The 19,589-nt window shown below is 38.9% G+C and overlaps 1 protein-coding gene across 1 annotated transcript in view; it reads right to left on the reverse strand.

Annotated features, from left to right (window-relative positions):
• The window catches only part of nfatc3a (nuclear factor of activated T cells 3a), a 71,471-nt gene that overhangs the window by 44,612 nt on the left and 7,270 nt on the right, over positions 1-19,589 (reverse strand). The window contains exon 2 of the mRNA XM_047363425.1: positions 1,017-2,190. Within this exon, the coding sequence (XP_047219381.1) occupies positions 1,017-2,190 (1,174 nt within the window). The remainder of the gene's footprint in view (positions 1-1,016; positions 2,191-19,589) is intronic.

A 19,589-nucleotide genomic window follows, 5' to 3' on the forward strand; every position in this document is an offset into this window, starting at 1 on the left:
TTTTATGCCTTTCTATTAACAATGGCTTTGTGGAGTGCAAATATTGAACTCTGGATATTGTTTATGACCTAACCCTGCATAAAACTTCCCTTCAATTTTATCTCTAATGTGTGGTCTAAGTCTAAGTAAGGTGTGATCCCTACTCTTTATGCCGATTGTTCACAAGTGTCATCTGAATAGCTTCTGAGACCTTCACAGAACAGATGTGTGTAATGTATTATAAATACAAGTAGACGTTTTTTACCAGTTAGGTAACTTTTAAAGGCAATTGCTTGCACTTGATTTTTTTTAGGTGTATTAGAGTAGAGGGGGTTGAGAACAAATGCATGCCACATTTTCATGTTTTTATTTGTAAAAAAAATAAATTCACTGTGTATCATTTTTCTTATACTTTACCAATACACAGTACTTTGTGTTGATCTATCACATAAAATCTTAGTAAATTACATTGAAGTTCTTGTTTTTAACATGCTTTATTTAAAAGTTTAAGGGGTAGGAGTATGGACACCATAACCCCACGATATGACTGTTCTATTAAATTCATCACAGGCTGGGGTTTCAAGACTGGAAATTGAAGAGAGTACTGCAGACTTTTTTTAAAGTAAGCTCTCAGTACAAAAAATTATGCCACTAAATCTAATTAAATAAAATATATGATTTCATCCATTTAAAAGAGAGTAAAAATAGCCACTGATACACATGTGCAACCTAACAAGTATAGTTTGCTAAACTACTGTAAGAAAACGTTTTTATTTTTTCCAAGTGATGCAACATAGTGGTAAAAATGTCAGCCTGGTGGTAATGTCTTGATGATGTGTGTTTTAAATTCAAAAATAGCAGACATTTCTCAACCTTTATGTTTAATTAGTTGTCTGCTGCCTGTTTTTAATACAGTATGTTTCAAATGATTTGCAATTTATTTTATGTTTTCATTCATACTTTCAAAGTTTCCCGGTATTCTGAGAAACGAACCTCCAACTAATTTCGATAGTTATTTTCAAAATCAGCTGTCTTACCTGAATATAGGTGTATGACCAGGCTTGGGTTTATTCCATGAGAAGTGTGAGGGCACACAGAGGAACTGTTCCGCAGGCCCATCTTTCTTCAGACTGTGCAGGGTCTCGTCTGAGGGAGAATCCAGGTTAGAAGACAGATTTTCCTGGTCATCTAATGTCAGCTCTCCTTTTCCTGTCTGCAGAGATGATCTATCCTGTGAGGTCTTCCTTGTCTTTGATGGGATGTCCGTCTCAGAGGGGCAGCACTGAAAAGGTGACATGCCTGTGGGACTCCCAGCCCATGTGTCCTCTGTCACGCTCCCCCTGGGGGAAGGTCCTGGCGTCGGTGTAGGTGAGTGATGAGGAGATAGGGAACTGGGATAGCAAATGTCGGCACTGGAGTGTCGCCTTTTCCCACAGGGTGAGGTTGGTCGTGAAGAGGGCCTGGAAGGAGACCGTGGGCTAAGCCAATTTTCATCAGTGACACTGTTGCGTGGTGAATGGCAGGGGGATTGTCGAGGAGATAGGGTGGAGTGAGAGTGGTGCACAAAGGGGGGGTGATGGTGCTGCCATGGGGACTGCTCCTCCAGAACTCCACCAACAGCCTGTGGGGACGCACAAACTGGAGAAGTCAGAGGGGAGCCCAGACTAAACCTTGCAGCTGCTTCATTCAGCTCTGAGTCAACATCATCATATACATGTGAAAATGATTCACAAGATGAGGCATCAGAAAACCAGCTCCTAGAGGAGAGGCTGCTGCAAGGGCTAGGGCTGAGTGAGGAGTCCCTGTATGAGGGGTCCAGTGGCAAATACAGGTGGTCTCTGGACAGGGGCCTGTCACCATGGTAATCCCTATCAGGACCATTCGTCATCTCCCCCTCACTGCCATCTATCTCCTGCTGGCAACTAGGGGAGATGGAGGTGATCTGGATACTGGGGCACTCAAAGGCTTTTGGTGCCTCCACAGGAGCAGAGGCCAGCAGCGGTGAGGTGCCATACTTAGAGCCTTGTGCCTCATAGCTTAGGGGCTCAGATCCTGTTTTGTGCGATGGAAAGCGTGGTGAGGTGCTGATGACCTGAGGGTGGGAGTGCATGCCATGACGAGGCAGGCCAATAGGCTGGTGGTTAGTGACCATGGACTGGGCCTGGCCCACATTTAGGATGAAGAATGGTGTGTTGTCATCAGGCTCCAGATCTAGGATAGATAAAAGAAGGGACTATTACCACACAGCAATCTGGATGACACCATATTTTATTAAAGTGTATTTTATTTATTTATTTTATTACTGTATATTTTAGACATGTCATTGCTTCTCAAGCCTTATTCAAACCATCAAGTCTGACACTGAACCCATAAGGGAAAAAATACATTGAAATTTCTGATTTCTGTCAAACTAGAAAAAAGATTGTCAGCTTTAACGGGTTAACCTATACAAATAAAATAAAAGTAAATTTATAATTTAATGATCTCCTACCCACTTACTTGGATTTATTGAACTAGCCCACAGACAAACTCCTATAAAGAACAAAGTGAGATGAAAAATAAAAACCAAGTAAACCGTAAGCATCAAGAGCAACTAAGCCTAGTAGGTTTCATTCTTTTTGAAAATGCTTGTTGTGTTTCTGCATATTTTTCACTTGGCTACTCAGTTTTGTCTTTAAAAGGTACAAGGAGAAATGACATATTTCCGTGGTTTCCAAACATTTCTTCTTCTGACTTACATAGTAACAGTGGAAAAGACGTGACCCCCATCTATCTGTTGAGTATGCAAGTATTAGTTGTAGGTCAATTTGAATCGGCTTTATTTGCCATGTTTGTAAACACAAAGAATTTGACTTCACTTTCACTTCGGTTTGCTCTCAATAAATACATTTTAAATATAAATATTTAAGAATGTGTTTTGTTTTTTTTAACATATATATACATATATACAGTGTTTTTACAAAATAGAAAGATATGGTTGAATTAGTGTAGTTGTAATATAAAGGTTCCAGAAAATAATATTATTTAAATTGTTCATTTGTTTAAGAATATTTTTGACTATTTATTGTCATAAAAATCACGCTAAAACCTAACTCAAAAGAAAACTAAAGTGATATGAAATGGTTTAAGTACATTCTTATAAAGTGGTTTGTTTACTAGTACAAAATGGAAAGTGAGAGGGGATGAAATGGCAACGTGGGGGTAAGAAATGGGAATCTGACTCCATGACAACACAAACAACTTTAACAGTTGTTGTTTTTATCTATTTATAAGTACTGTTTTATTTGTATATTATTTATAGCAGAACTATGTTTTCCATGGTCATTTCCCACTCTGTGCTTGTTAATTTGCAAACCAACTTTGGAAACCACCAATCTATTTAGACCACTACATGATAATAATACAGTCCTTCTACTTGGAATGCATTTCACACAACAGGAACATTTGAACTTCTGTTTCTAAGAGTTATTTGCATAATTTTAGCCTCAAGTTTCCTTAGACTTGGGGCCAAGGTATTTCTGGGTTGCAGGCACTCATCTAGGCGCTGCTCCTGGAGGGATAAGTGATGAACAGCACTACTCAGGAAACAAATTCACACAACAATGCGTGCTGTCGGCTGTCATCGCACCCAGCACTAGGAAGCTATTTATACCAAAGGTCATCCAGCACAGGCAGCATATATGTGTATAAACAGACACACACACTCAAACAGACAAGAGTCCATTGTGTTCATTGGCACTATTTAGTGAGAGTTTATTGATATGCTTTCACTGGTTATGCTCTGCTGCTCCCACTGAAATGTGCTCCCCAGATGCTCTACATTTTTCATATGTAAAATGTTAATTGCACAGAGATACTTTGGTATTAGATTTGTACAGTGAGTTATTTAACAACGAATGAGATATAAGGTATAACTAGTACAATAATTTAATTTAAAGGTTTAGAACAAAAATGCATTGAAGAACAAAAATGGCCAAGTGAGCATACACAAACCATCTGGTTTTGCTAAAACCACAATGCAGCCTGACAGGATACGGTTGTGAAATCCTTACACAACACTTGTATTCCTTAAACGTACCCACCTATTTTTACCTTTCACTTTAGATAGCAACCCTGACCAATAAGATAGAGGGCGAGCCTGAGAAAAGCGAGCAAAAGTTACAGAGAGTTTGAAGAGGACACATGTGCTGTCAAACATCTCTATCTAGTCCAGTAGCAACAGTGGCAAGTTATACATATTTATAGCTGCTCAGTTTCTGACTGGCCCTGTGTGTCAGTCCCATGGCACAGTAATGGATCCTATGACTACATAGACTAACTGACAGGGAGCAAAAGAGACACAACAGACCGAAAAGGGAAAGCAAAATGTTTGTAGTAAACAACCAGCCAAAAGTAGAAAGTTAAAGGTAAAGAAATCCACCATGGCTGACTGTTGTCTTAATGCACAAACATAAACTTTGCGAAGAAAAATTTATATTTGTTTATTTATATTTGGCTTGAAGTAAGTAGGAAGTGTAAAAATATTGTTTTCTGGTGATAACACAAAGTGAAGGGAAAGAAACGTTTCAGGGAGGCCAAGAGAAATGCCTTCTGTGCAGAATAAATGACTAATGTTTAAGGGCAACCAGAATGTTTTTCACTCTTGATAGCTATAAATTGTGTAAGTAATAAATAACATACTGAAAAATCCAACTGTAGCTATAAACTAAATGGCACAGAAAAACGCCTGATCTACTGACAGCTCACCTGACATCCTATAATTGGCAAAAACCTTTATGTATAATTAATACTTTCAAACAGGCTCTTTGTGTTAGAAAAAGGAAAATATACACGCATTGGTGACTTTATTAGATACACCCGTTCAAGTGCTTGCTGACACACACAGTAAATCAGCCCAATCACATGGCAGCAATTCAATGCATTTAGGCATCTAGACATGGTGAAGATGACCTGCTGAAGTTCAAACCGACCATCAACAATACTCGGGGATTTAAGTGACTTTAAATCTGGCATAGTGGTTGGTCCCAGGTAATATTCAGGTACCAGCACTCCTGTGAACAAACATGTCTTCTTGATGTCATAGGAGAATGGGTAGACTGGTATGAGCTCAAATAACCACTCGCTACAACCAAGATATTTGGAACAAGTCAAATTTTGAAGCAGATGGTCCACAACAGCAGGAGACCCCATCCGGTGTCTCTCCTGTCAACTTAGAACGGGAAACCTATGCTACACTAAAACTGTACAATCAGTTTTTAAAGATTGTGTGGCTGCAATAGTGACCTCCTATTTGTTTTTTTGTTTTTTTTAGGCGAACAGGAAGTGGGGTGGAGTGAGGGGGAAGACATGCAGCACAGGTCTCTAAGGCCGGGACTCAAACTAGAGACAGTTGCGTCGAGAAATGAAGCCTCTGTATATGGGTCACCCACTATACCATTACGCGCCGTTCCACAACTGTACAATAATTAATTGGAAAAGCTTTGCATGATTCTACAAGACTATTTCAGCTGCAGGATTCAGATGGTAGGGTCATATTTTTGTGTAAACAACATAAAACCATTGTATCAACAGTTTAGGCTGCTGCTGGTGGGGATGTAAAGGTGTGGGGGCTGGCACATTTTCTGCCCGTTAGTACCACTTGAGCATCGTTTACATGCCACAGACTACCTGAGTATTGTTGCTGAGCATGTCTATCTCTTCATGACCATATTGTACCCACTACAAAGCTCAAATCATCTCAAACTGGTTTGTCAAACATGACAATGAGCTCACTGTACTCCAGCGTCCTCCACAGTCACCAGATCTCTTTCCAATAGAGCATCTTCAGAATGTAGTTGAACAGAAGTTTTAGATCACGGATGTATAGCCAAATCTGCAGCAATTGTGTGATGTTCCAACCATGAAGTATTAATGCAGTCCTGAAGAAAAAAGTAGGATCCAACTCAATGCTAGCAAGGTGTGCCTAATATAGTGGGCATGTAGTGTTATTCTTAGAAATAATCATGAGAAGTATTTAATAAAGTCCCAGATTATCTAAAAATGGCAATCATGTCAATTTGAGTTTCTTCAATAATAGGAATCTAAACAAAAGAAGTCTTAAGTTTATATTTTTCGTCCGCTTAATGGGGAAGATAGAAAAATAAGTACAGATGGGAGTTATACTAGGGGTGACCATGCTGTCTGGTTCAACCCCCTCATCATGTTCAGAGTTAAAATTAGGTCACTACCTAAAACTGCACAGTGTAAGGAAAGGGGCGGGTGGTGGGAAACCCCCTTGCAAGAGCCAAAGTCACCTTAGGAAAGGAGGTCAGACAGGACCATGTAATACTAGTTTCTTATCAATGACCATGGTTACAAACCCAATACTCCTGAAAGCCCTGTGCGTCACAGGCTCCTCAAGTGTCCATACATCAGACAGCCAATCTGGTTAAATAAAGATCTCTAAGAGGCTTTGCTGTACCTAAGCTAATAATAGTTCCGCCTCACTGCGAGATGCTTTAGTGAAGGAAGGATTGGTGGATGTTTGTGACACACAACCATGACCATTGTGTTCTCACTGTAACCACAGGGAACAGCCTGATCTGCTGCTGATGGAGGCATTTACCATTGCTCCTTGACATAAAGCTCAACAGGTTCCTGGCTGAACTTCAAACTGCCAGATGATTCTCACTCGAAGCATAATCTCTTCCTCCTCTCTTCCTATTCTCTCTGCACACTAAGTGTGTCAGGATGCTGTGACCAGCAATGACACACAGGCCCACATTCTGACAAACTCTGGATTACTACAAAAAAAAGGAAGAATTTGTCTTTATTAATGTACAGATAATGACATGTTCTTCTTTTAAACGATTTGGATTCCATAATTTACCACAGTCCTGTCACATTTAGGCCACTTGAGCCCCCTATAAATTGAGCCCCCTAATGTGAGAACATATTAACCCTGTGTTTTTGGTGCACAGGGGATGCTTTTTAAAGAGGCACTTAAACTATACATCCATCACTGCACTTCTAAACATCAGGGGTGATTATAGAGTGATGAATACTGCTACACAGCATGAATGGCATTAGAAGAAGTTGCATAATAAATCTAGTCTTCATCCACAAATGTAACCACACGGTCTCAGTTTATCCGTACAGATATTCACAAGTTTTTAATACTGGCATTTGAATGAATACAGGTATTTTTAGATACTACAGGACAAGGTATTTCCATATTACAGCCCTTGCAGCTCTTTCTGTGTTTCAATTTGCAAGGAATTGTTTCTGTGTGCTTATGCATACGTGCATCTGCTCTTAACATATTACTGTCTTAGGTTACCAACGTGGCCTAATACCATGTGGTGCTGAAGCAGAATGGTAATCTAAGCCAGGGTTCCCTTTCTTGTGGCCAGGCAGATTGATTAGGAAAGGCTCTGATTACATTCACTGTACAGAAGGCTTTGTGTTTTGGTCAGTCTCCTCTTTCAGCATTCATCAAGACCTGTTGGACATCAGAGAACAGAAAAAAATGTGCCAGTAATCTATGCACCATAAGGATCCTGGTAAAAATGCCATGTTGGGGCGCAGTGCTGATGGTGTAGGGGTTAACCGCACGACCATGTACAGAGGCTACAGTCCTCGAGGCGGCTGCCCCGGGTTCGAGTGCCGGAACCCGGCGACATTTACCGAATGTCTCCCCCTCTCTCTACCCCCTTTCCTGTCTACCTACTGTCAAAAATAAAGGCCACTAGTGCCGAAAAAATATCTTTAAAAAAATAAATAAAAAATGCCATGTACTTATGATAAATAATTCACTGCTTTGTTTTGAAACATACCTTTAGTTATCTGGTTGGTTGAATAATTAATGTACTAAACAATTATAATTTTTTTTTTTATTTCACAAGAAATGTCAACTGTCTGCACATTAAGCAGCACCAGTGGCAATTAGCCCACTAAATACTGAATATTAATATTGAATATTATGTTTTTTTTTTTTTTATTATTATTAGTTTTTATCCAAGAAAGTGATAGTAATGCATTAAAACAGGAAGAACACATTTTACCCTTCATTTGCACAGAAACCACTTTTATTAAAAAATGTCTTTCCAACTGAAAAAAAACATCTACAACAAAGACATGTAAATGCTAGTGTCAATTATCTGCTCCAGTGTGTTCAATGTCCCTCACAAGTCAAGCTGAAAACTCGTGCACACACACACACACACACACACACACACACACACACACACACACACACACACATACACACACACACACACACACACACACGCCATTTATAATCAACATTTGCCAAAAAAAATACATAACATAAAAATACCTGCCAGGGACATTACAGTTGCCCTTGACATCACACTGATTGCATTTTGTACCCTTACCACACTAACTACCCCAGAACTGCTTTAGCACAAAATAACCCTGAGTACCCTGAACTGGTAAAACTTTTCACTGATTATGAAACATTTTATTATGACTGGGATACAGGCTTTCATTTAGCTACAAAATAATTTACAATAAAATGGCAACATCCTCTTTCTGTTTGGGAAACATTTAAAATTTTTTACTATGAATTTATACCTCTGGGCTTCCACAGATGTAGTGATTACCGGCAAAGCTCACAAAGGTAAATTTAATTCCATCACCCAGGGTTTTCCAAGAACTCTGAGACTGGCCGGTGCCCTGGGTTTCTAAACACAGACCCAGTGACGCACTTGCACACACGTACTGTAAGGCTTGGCCTACACCTGTGTCTCTAATCCTTGTTGGTCGGGTTTGGGCCATACTCACTGCTGATCCCTATATCTATACATGACTGGGGCTAGATTTTTAAAAAATCATTAAATGGGGCAAAATAAACTTAAATAAAATAAACAGTGTAAAGTACAATAACAAGCATACCCACAGTCATGATAGAAAAATGTATGTGGCAGAATTGTCGGATATGTATCGCCAAATTATTCAGACAAAACGAAGAGCCTTTTAGGGTCATAATCTATAATGTTCTGTTAGGGTAAAGCTAAAGCCTTTTAGTGCCATTACAGAAGATTCAGTAGCCAGTAAAGGCTTAATAACGGCGTCTAAGCCAATGGCAGCATATGCGGGCAGCTAAATTAAGCTCCTAATTAACAATCTCATGCTGAGATAACATTATGGGATAAACAGAGAGCCAAGTAACCACCTGAACTAAATATCAACCAACAGATTAAGATCCTTTAAAAATACAGTATTACCTCAAAGAACCATTAATCTGATACTCTGATAAGCTCTTATTTCAGATTCTTGCCATTTAAATTCATAATAACTGCAAAACAGCAGATGTGTCTACCTCTTTGTTATTGCTATATCAAGTTCTGCTCAGGAATATTGCAACTTTGACAACTCTCACAGCGCACTAGAATATCTCTTTACTTATGTTTATAATGCAAGGGGAAACAAGGAACGTTGTCAAAAATCTTTCTCTGAGTGCAAAAGACAACAAAAACAGTATAACAGTGACTGACCTTTGTAAGTCTGTTTTCAAAGGTGAACCATGTCTCAAGTTAAATACACCCACATAAGTGACACCCACAGCACCAAAAACAAAGAAACCAAAGAGCTTATGCTCCTGGTGCAGCATAAAAATAAAAGACATTTTCAGAATGACAGCCTTATGTTAAAGATATGATATGGGGATAATCAATATTTTCCTCTTAAAGGTATAGTACAGTTTATTTTTTTAGGTGGGGCTTTGATGAGAGGTTATGAGCAGACATTATTTTACATGTTGTAGATAAATTAGTTTGCAAAAACACAGTTTTGTTTTGACATGAGGCTGTAGCTAGTATACAAATTAGAAAATTAACAATTTTTCTCCAGCTGCGTGAAGCAGGGGTAATGCAGCATTGCTCCTCACCCACCTGTAGCTGCGCACCTCTGGTCAGCTGGCTGAAAGAAGGCTACGATGCTTTTCCTTTGCTTTCCACTGTTTGGAAAATTGTTCAAAGAGTCGTACAACATAAAACTAAAAGAGCACCAATAAAGTTAAATCAAGTTATATTTTTTTCAAATTTGTGTAAATACTGTGGTTATCCACTGCTGTACGATACTGACTTTTCACAAACTCTTCACAAAGCCCAACTTCAGAAGGTCTTATGACTTAAAACAAAAAGATTTGCTAAATGTGTCCCTCGGTTTGTAGAAAAGTAGAAGAAAGCAACTGCACATTTGAAGAACAGCCACTGAGGCGAGGACAAGCCTAACATGAGAGGTTACAGCCAACAGGAGTGACATTTAAACATTCTGTTGAAGCTGATTATGCCTGAAAAATTCAATCAGAGAGAGGGACAAAGAGAGACAGAGAGCAAGGAACAGAGGCCCTACAAAGAAACATAGCTTTTGTCTGTGTGCGAGAGAGAATGCAAGAGCGCACAGGTGTCTGGAGAAATACATAGAGGAGAGAAAGTCAGACAGAAGAGTTAACCATGACAGGACTTGGAGAAAGGAGAGAAACTGCAGCTTATTCACGCACCACTGATAATTGCACTTTTTCATCATAGTTTATATGAAATCATACAAAGTGGCACAATTTTTTGTCATACATGGTGTTCATCAGAACCTGTGGGCCAAGAACACCCACTGAAAAATATTATTAACATGTCTGCAACAGAACTGAAGCACTTCCCATTCGGCTGGTAGTCAGGTCAAAAAAAGACAGAAAAACAAGCAGGAAATAATTATGGCGCAAACAGGAAGACTGTAGTTTCCACTCAAAGAAAATACAACTGGAAGCTGTGTGACAGAAACTGAGTGCAAAGAACCTTTAAGATTATTATTAACCTCTAAGCAGTTTCATTATTGTATTAAAAAAAATACTTCAGCATCATTTATTATGTTCTATTTTGAGCTTAGGTTTGAAACAAAGTAACATTTTAAACAAAAACCCAAAACTGTATTTTAACATTATTTTGAACCTAAATTCAAAGCTATAAAAGGGCTTTGTAAGGTTTATATTGTGCTCACTGTGGGGCAAGGGGGTGGGGTTAGTGCAGAGCAGGGGGAGAAGGGCATGCATGTATGCACGGCACCCAAGTTTGGCACTTGTTGCTGGCAGACCCAGGGAAGTAGCTAGTTTTTCAGGCTGCAGCTTGAATGCGGTGTGTATCTGTTAGATTGTCAGAGGAAGGGCCTGGGATCACATTTACTGGTGAGGAGGAAGAGCGAGCAGCAGCAAGAGGGTGGCTCACAATATCTATCAGTTTAAACTCATTCAGGAGCTGCACTAGTCCATGTTTAATTTAGGCTGAGCAATGTGACTGTTGATATGTAGAGAAGAGTCACAGCAAGACTGCTAAAAAAAGAGATCACGAGCCTACTGAGATCTGAGAACATACATTTAAACACTGTAATGTTTATCAGAGCTGGACCGATAAATAAGAATGATAGTTGCCATTTTTCAAATATAGGCAATATCCTAGCAGACCCCACTGGAAGTAGCTTCAACTTTATCATCTGTACTTGGAGATCTGTTCTTTAAACACTGGATGTGATCCTTAAACATGATGCATGAGTCTCCCACAGATGTTCTGAGGCAAAGGAGGCAAAAGAAGCTGCATTGTGGTGGGGCTTTTTTTGGCCCAAGCATCCTTAACTTTAATCACAGCTAGGGATGCACGTGTATCGGCAGTGACATCGGTATCGGCCAATGTTAGTCATTTTTAACATATCAGTATTGGTCCGATAAGTAAAACTGGGCCGATATTAATAACCGATATTTATTATCATCTTGTTGCTGTTTGTGTATGTGTTTCTGGAGGGGGAGGGGATGGCCATGTGGTATTTGTTTAGGCATGTGACAGTGGTAGTGATGCAGTGCAGGACTGTAGGGTGTTTAACTGAAGCAGAGAAGCAATGTCAGCAGTGTGGAGGATAGTGAGATATATATGATATATAATATCGGTTATCGGCCAGCGACTATATTAATATCGGATATCTATAAACTTGTGATTCCAAGTCAAAAAGAAATTCCAGGAGTAAATGAAAGTAAACGTATCTGGCAAAAGTAATAAAAGATAGTGGGCCTTAAAAATCTGTTGGGACCACACAGCCATGGGTTTCAACACTAAAACTCCGGTACATACTTTCCTGGAACTTTTCAAAATAAAGGGCATTAACCTTCTTCCAGCACAGCCAGGAAAGGGGGTAACTGCGGACTTCCTGTGGCGCCAATACCCAAATAAAAGCCCCACCTTTCCACAAGTCTTTCTCTTCCACGTGGCCCTCCATAGGAACCGGATAGGAGGGGAAAGCGCGCTGAATGTCTTTTGCTGGTAAAAAGACATAAATTCAACTGGATCCAAGGACCGATCACCGATCATATGCAAAAGTTAAGTAGAATGAAATACTGTCTGTGTATCCGGTATTTTCATTCATGAACGGGGAAATTAAGGTGTAAGAGTTGCTTACATTTTCTCTTCGAGGCCCCACAGAAGCAAACGGTGTTCGAGAGAAGCCGGTGGAGAAGCTGTTTCGACAAGCCGAGTCTGGAGGAAAGACTATGGCCGCAACCGTGTTTACAGTAACGAACAGCTGGTCACCTTCTGATCGGGAGAAACTGAGGAAGTTAGCGGGAAGCTAACCTTTGTTCACAGAACGAACGCACCTTCTGATCGGAGGAAACTGAAGAAGTTAGCGGGAAGCTAACTCTTTGTTCACGACGGATATCTTCTTCAAACTTCGCCCTTGGACAACATTCCCTCAACAGGTTCAGAGGTTGGGTTTTGGGCAGATTAACAGATTGGTTTAGGATGAAATGATCTAAACGTTTTCATGTTATGAAGTTTGTTTTGTGGAACTCGGCTATCTTGGTGCTAGCATGCTACCTGTAGCACACAGGCCGGTTCGTGTTCTTTGTATGTTTTGAAGCTAAGATAAACTTTATTTAAAGGGTGGTTTTAACAAGAACATTGCTCATAACGCGCCGTCAGCGCTTATGCATTTTAACCCTGGTATTTTAAAGGTATGTGTTGATTCTGGCGCTAAGCTATCTCTAGCTTAGCACTTTAGCTAGCTTCTTTGTTAGCCCAACGGCCAGCCGGTAAGAACACGTGTGCTAGCATTAAGGCTAGTCAACAGAAAGGTTGTTAGTTTTCAAGCTAGTGAATAATAGTCCCTGAACATCATTTGCTAGAGTTGATAACTAAGTAAACACCATTAAGCCTCATTTCTCCAGAAAGATTTGGCTCTTTTCCAAACTACTCAATAATATTTCTTCAAATATTATTTTAATAAATAAAGGCAGTTAATTAGACACCGTTGAGAATTAGTCATCCAGGAGGTTGGTTTTATTCAGCAGATCATTATTTAAAACATTATTTTATTAAAATAATATTTAATCTGATCTTGCATTGTGAAGGGTTGTCTAAAGGTTGCTGATTATTTTCTAGTTCCAAAACTAACTTAACTTCACTTCCAGATTCTTCAAGATAATCCTTGGTTCTCAAACATAAACATTGCATGGTAATGTTGCATCACTCTTTTTGGTCATGATTTCTAATCATCTTTAATCAACTTGTTTATATTGTACATAGTCCATTAGTCTTCATTATTCTTTAATTCTGCTTGGTAGTTTAGTTGGATTGTTTTAGCATAGTAAAGAGTTTGTTGATTGAAATATGTTTGACTTTGAGTTGACTTATTTTTGTTAATAAATTCTTGTATTTTAAGAAATTGTGTGAATTCATTCCATATGTGTGCAGAGTTTATGCTGTTCAATAATGTCAAAGCTCGTCTCACACCTCTCTATTCTGTCCAATACCATCGCCTTAATGGGGCTGGTATTCACAGGACAATCCTTAACAGACCGGAATATTATTTGGTAAAATATTAAAATATTAATATTAAAATATTAGAATTAAATATTAAATAATATTCTCAGATTCATATTTACAACAAATCCATTATTTGCTGTCCTGCTCAGCCATACCAAACCCAGATCGCTCAAACTCTACTGTCAGTGTGTGATACATTTTAACTCAACTTAATGAGGCAGCATCACAAGAGCCCTGTCGCTAGCAAAGATGACGGCAGGTTAGACAGCAGGGTGTGTGTGTAGAGGACTCAGCTCAGCACAATCGAACATCACAAACACATGAACAGATTTGAAATGGGTTTCCACTTCCAGTGTGAAAGGTCTTTAAAAGGGGCGCATGTTCTGCCTAAAATGTTGCTGTAAAACTAGTAATACTTTGAAAAATACCAAATGTGTATAGCTGCATTTTCATATAGAGAGTTGTAATGTGTAATGCCAAAACCTTACCAAAGGGACTGCCAAACATTTCCAGATAGCTTAGATCAGTGATTAAACAACTTAAATAAGTGGTGTTATGTTCTAATAGGTGACACAGAGATGTGCTGAGCCCACTCGAGACATAGTGAGGTATTAGAAATTTAAAATGTTTGGTTATCTAACTTTTATAAAACATTCAGTTTCAGTTTTAACAAAACCTAAATTAAACTGTGTGTTGTGCATTTGTACCCAGTCTCCATGAGTCCATACATAAGTAGATCAACCTTTCACTGCAATTACAGCTAAGTGTTTTGAGGTATGTCTTTGGATCTAGAGAAAAAACCTTTTTGCAGATTCTTCTTTGCAAAATAGCTCAACCTCAGTAAGACTGGATGGATAGCATTGATCAACACCAATTTTTAGGTATTTTCAAGCCATAGATTCTAAATTGGATGCAGTTCTGGATAGTTTTTCCTTCCAGGAATGCCCTGTTTTTAGCTCTATCCACCTTCCCGTCAGTTCTGAGCATCTTTCCTAACCCTGCTGAAGAAAAGTGTCCCCACAGCATGATACTGCTGCCACAATGTTTCTCACTGAGGATGGTATTTTCATGGTAATGAGGCGTGTTAGTTTTCCACCACACATATCAACTTGCATGTGTGTCCGAAAATTTAACTTTAGTATTATCCAATAAGTTCACCTTCCTCAACATGTTTGCAGTGTCATCATGGTTTGTAGGACAAATTTGACTTATAATGGGCTTCTTTTGTACCACTATAGCTCTTCCAGAGTTAACATAGCCCTCTTGGCTGCTTCTCTGATCAAAGCGTTCCTTGCTCTCCTGCCAGTTTAAGTGGATGGCCAGGTCTTGGTAGATTTGGTGTTCTAGTATACTTCTTCCATTTTAGATGAAGGATTAAACAGTTCTCTGTGTGATGGACTATTGTTTTATAACCTAACCTCTTCTTTAAGCTATTCCACAAATTGACATTTCTAGTATCTTTCTTGGTCTTCATGATGCTATTTGTTCTCAAACAAACCTCTGCACAGAAAAGCTGTGTTTACACCTAAAATTAAATTCCACACAGGTATTCTGATAAATAAAAACACAACTAATAGAGAAAGGATCAACAATGCTGCAAAAAAGGCAAGTTACCAGTTAGCAAGCATATTCTGATGTAAATATTAGGTTTTCTTGGGCAAGGGTTGAACCTCACTGTGAATTGTAAAACACCAGGGGCCTCATGAATGAAGCATACTTATGCACAAAAACCATGCGGCGCAATGGTTTACGCACAACTCTGCATCTACAAAAATTAAGGTTGAATAAAAGTGTGTGGATATCCACACAAATTTTTCACCAGACGTGAAAATGTGCGGTAGCCACACAAACGTTTTCAATCGACAATAACAAACTACATAGAACTAAACCTCCCCTAACACTGAAATATGACTGCTCAGTTTAATTTAATTCATGGAGCATCAACCCTGATATTACTATAACTATTAGGGCCCCATCTGTAAGTGAATATGAATTTATGAATAGAAAGTATTTCCATATGTGCAATATATTTCTGATGCACGAATGTGTTTCACTAATGCAATTACACATTTGCCTCCTCAGCTCATAATTCCTTTATACTACAATAATAGTTATAATTATTTTATTTATAATAGCTGTATTGGGAACAAACCTCAAGCAGACTTCATGCACGATGGCTGGCTTCTATGTGATTTCCTATTTTTTATGGGGCATCCTGAATGGTTATACATAACCATACATAACCTTCACATAGCGTGTGTGGTGACAGTCTTCCCAATAGAAGTATAGGAGGCATATTCATGTCATAATGATCAGCACTGAGCTATAATTGAGCTCAATGCAGCAGCTAGGCAGCGCAGTTTGGATTTGATGCATATATTGTAGAACTAAACAGGTATGAGCCGACAACAGTTTTATTTTCAGTCAGGTTTGATTCGGTAATGTCATTCAAGAAGTTTTTGGTTTGCTGTAATTCACTACAAATATCCCTCATGGTGTGTAGACACAGTCTGTCTTAGCGTTCTTCCGCCGACAGGAACCGATTCGGACTGTCACTGCACGGTTATTTGGACACGTGGTGGTTGTCTTCTGCCTATTTATTCCACTTTGCATATGTATTTAGGGACATTTAGCTCCACATGCAGCTATGCCAATTTAACCGCAAGTTGGGATGTATGAAGGCTGTGTGTGCTGTGACATGTCTACACACATCTGAATTTTAATTGTGCGCCGCAAATTTCAGAATTTCTCCCTAGCGCAAACGTTTAGTATGAAAGTTGCGCAATCTTTCATACATGAGGCCCCAGGAGTCTTGTAATGGCCTGAGGAAATTAGCCATTTGCACTAATCATCCCAATTTGTTAAAAGAGATTACAACATCTGAGCTTTAAATTGATAAACACATAGAACAATAACTGTTGGGACTACCTGTGCTGTAATTATGTTAAATTACCTCAGCAACCACATTTTTAGTTTTCAACCAATGATATTCGGGGTCGCAAATCTCGGGCACTGAATTTACAGCAAAAACGCTTGTGAACAACTGGACTAAAGAAAATGTGACTCAAAGTGGTAATTTCTCCATAAGAAAGTTATTTCCTCACTTTAAAAAAAGGACAAAAGACAGAAAGAAAAAAAATCCCTAGATGCCGAAGTTTTACAGATTTCTCTCTGCTGTAATACAAACTCTGACATGTTGATGCAACACAGCCAACAGTAGCTTGAGTTACACTAAATTTAAACTAGACAGATGCCATACATAGTTGCTCATTCCTCGCCCCAGGAAACAAACGTCTCATTCATCACGCTGGTTGCCGGGACCCCCTCATTTCAGCAGGGTTAAAGGGCACCCACATGATCATCTAACTCTGGATGTTGACGGTATACTGTCCAACCTTTGACCTCCCAAAGTTTACATTTTATTTGACAGATGAGGATTGCAAGCTCATACACTCTTCTTTTCAATTCTTGGTTAAAAGTCAAGTGTTGAATATAAAATTTGCTTATTAAAACATTTAACTGTCCTTTTCTTTCTAAAGTATTAATATTCTATGTACAAAACTGTCAATTGTTTTGTATCTACAAGTTAATGAAAACATAAAAAAGGATGATTACCATGATTTCCTAACACGCTAAACACTGTAATAACAGCTGTTGGTAGGAAGAAGACTGTCCCATCTGTCTCCCCTTCACAAACGCAAGTCATGTCTAGAATACTGGAGTGCCGTCACGCCTACCTGGAGATGTGGCGCAAAGCATACTTCCACTCTTCTCCTCCTTACAATAAAACGACGAAGAGTGCAGACTTGCCGGGACAACAGGGATTCTCCTGCTCAGAGTACAAAGCAGTCACTAGAACCTGCCGCTTGCCCTCTGCCACTCTCTTTGGGAGCTCAAAATAGTCCACCATGAGAGCGATGTAATTTCAGTCTTTCCCACGACAAGGACTAGGAAGATCGTGCTCTTGGCTCACAGGAGTAGAGCAATGACAATAACAGGCACAAGGGCATAAGTGCTTTGTCTGCAACTTGTGCTCAGTTCAATCATTTCACTGTGATAAAATCATCTGCTTCACATTTTTTACATCTGAGCATGACAGCGACAAGTGTCACACCTCAATAACAGTTGCAAATCAAACCTGACTAGTCACTAAGTGGTTGTGGTGACTGCTGGCATCTGGATATTTCATTAGCTTGGATCAGCCTCTCTGATGTCCCTCGTGGTTTCCTTCATATCCTGAGAGAGCCGTAAGAGGAAAGAACCCTGAGGCGTCCTGGTGGCAGGTCTGCAACTGTGTTTTGCTTTCGTAAGAACAATAAACGCAAAAAAAAAAAAACTTCTTTCAATATGTCAGCAAAAACAGTCACTAAGTGAAAAATATGAAATCAAAGGAAAGATGGATTAGGGTATTTATGCAGAGCAAAAAAAGCAATCTGTCTACCTCTCACCAACTGTGCCCCACTTTTCTATCACTCCACCCTAACATCTGAACCCCACATGGTATGAACGGGCAGAAAGCCAGACACCTCTACACCGGATCTACTACCCTGTCACCCATAAACGGTAATTCTGGCCCCTTCCTTTTTTCATTTCTAACCCACAATTAGTTCACCGCAAAATCCTGTGGTGCCTTAACCATGTTTGTCTACTTCAGCACTGAATCAATTACATTTTACTCTCTGCCACAAAAAAACTGTAAGTGTACAATAGTGGTAAAACAAAAACTTAAAGATGAGAATTAGAAAAAAAATGTGTAATTGTGAATGCATCTTCAGATTACATGCCAGATAATTGAGATTGAAGCCGTTGTCTGTAGTAAGGAAAAACATCACTCATAAGCTGTCAGTGCCACCACTTTCAGAGGCATTTGTTTCACAATGACAAACAGCAGAAAATTACGAAGTGAAGAGCCCTTGACTGACACTGATTTTTAGTCACATATAATGCAATACAACTCACATATTTAATAACACGTGGTTTCACTCATCAAGGCAGACTACAATGGGAATTACCTTTTTTTTTTAAATCAGTCTCTAATAAAGAAATTAATGCTATACATTTAGTGATTAATTTTATGTCAGTACTTTTTCTTCATTCCTAAACATTGACCTAACTATACTATTATATTATTCTTTTATGATTTTTACTTATAACAACTGTCTTGATGCATGATATACCCTTATTTTCCCTGACTTTAGGTTACAGACTGATGTTCCTGAGATTTTCCTAATGATTCTCCTAGATTATTTTTTTTGGCTCAGCCGAAACATAACAAGCACTAATAATATGATAATAACACCACCATGCTTTAAAGAAGCATATGGCTCAAAATACTACAATAAAGTCTTGTTTTTGCAGGAAAAAACATATCTATGTCAAAACAAAGTTTGGTTACTCCTGATGTTGCTTCTAAAGGTGGGCTGTTAACATCAAGCAATAGGGGAATGTGTTATAATACACTTGATTTTTGTAAATTTACCATTTCTGTGTAGTGCAATATTGGTTCTGAACTCCTATGTTCCAATACAGTATATGTTAAATGTAACTGTGGCTATTTTTATTCATCTGTTAGCCTTGTAATTGCATAGTCAGTCACATGTCCTCTCACCTACAGTCAGATTGGATAAATGGATGAAATTCCTGGTAAGTCTTTGTGTTTGTGCAAAGGGGACACATACAGAGTCACTATTTGTTTCAACAGTCAACAGCTCTTGAAAAACTGTTTGTGGCCAAAAGACAGAAGCTGAAAAACTAAGTTAGCATTCAAAACAAAACAATAAGGGAGACAAACTTCAGCCAACCCATGAC

Source organism: Girardinichthys multiradiatus, chromosome 4 (genome assembly GCF_021462225.1).
Source record: "Girardinichthys multiradiatus isolate DD_20200921_A chromosome 4, DD_fGirMul_XY1, whole genome shotgun sequence".
In the NCBI taxonomy this organism is placed as follows: domain Eukaryota; kingdom Metazoa; phylum Chordata; class Actinopteri; order Cyprinodontiformes; family Goodeidae; genus Girardinichthys; species Girardinichthys multiradiatus.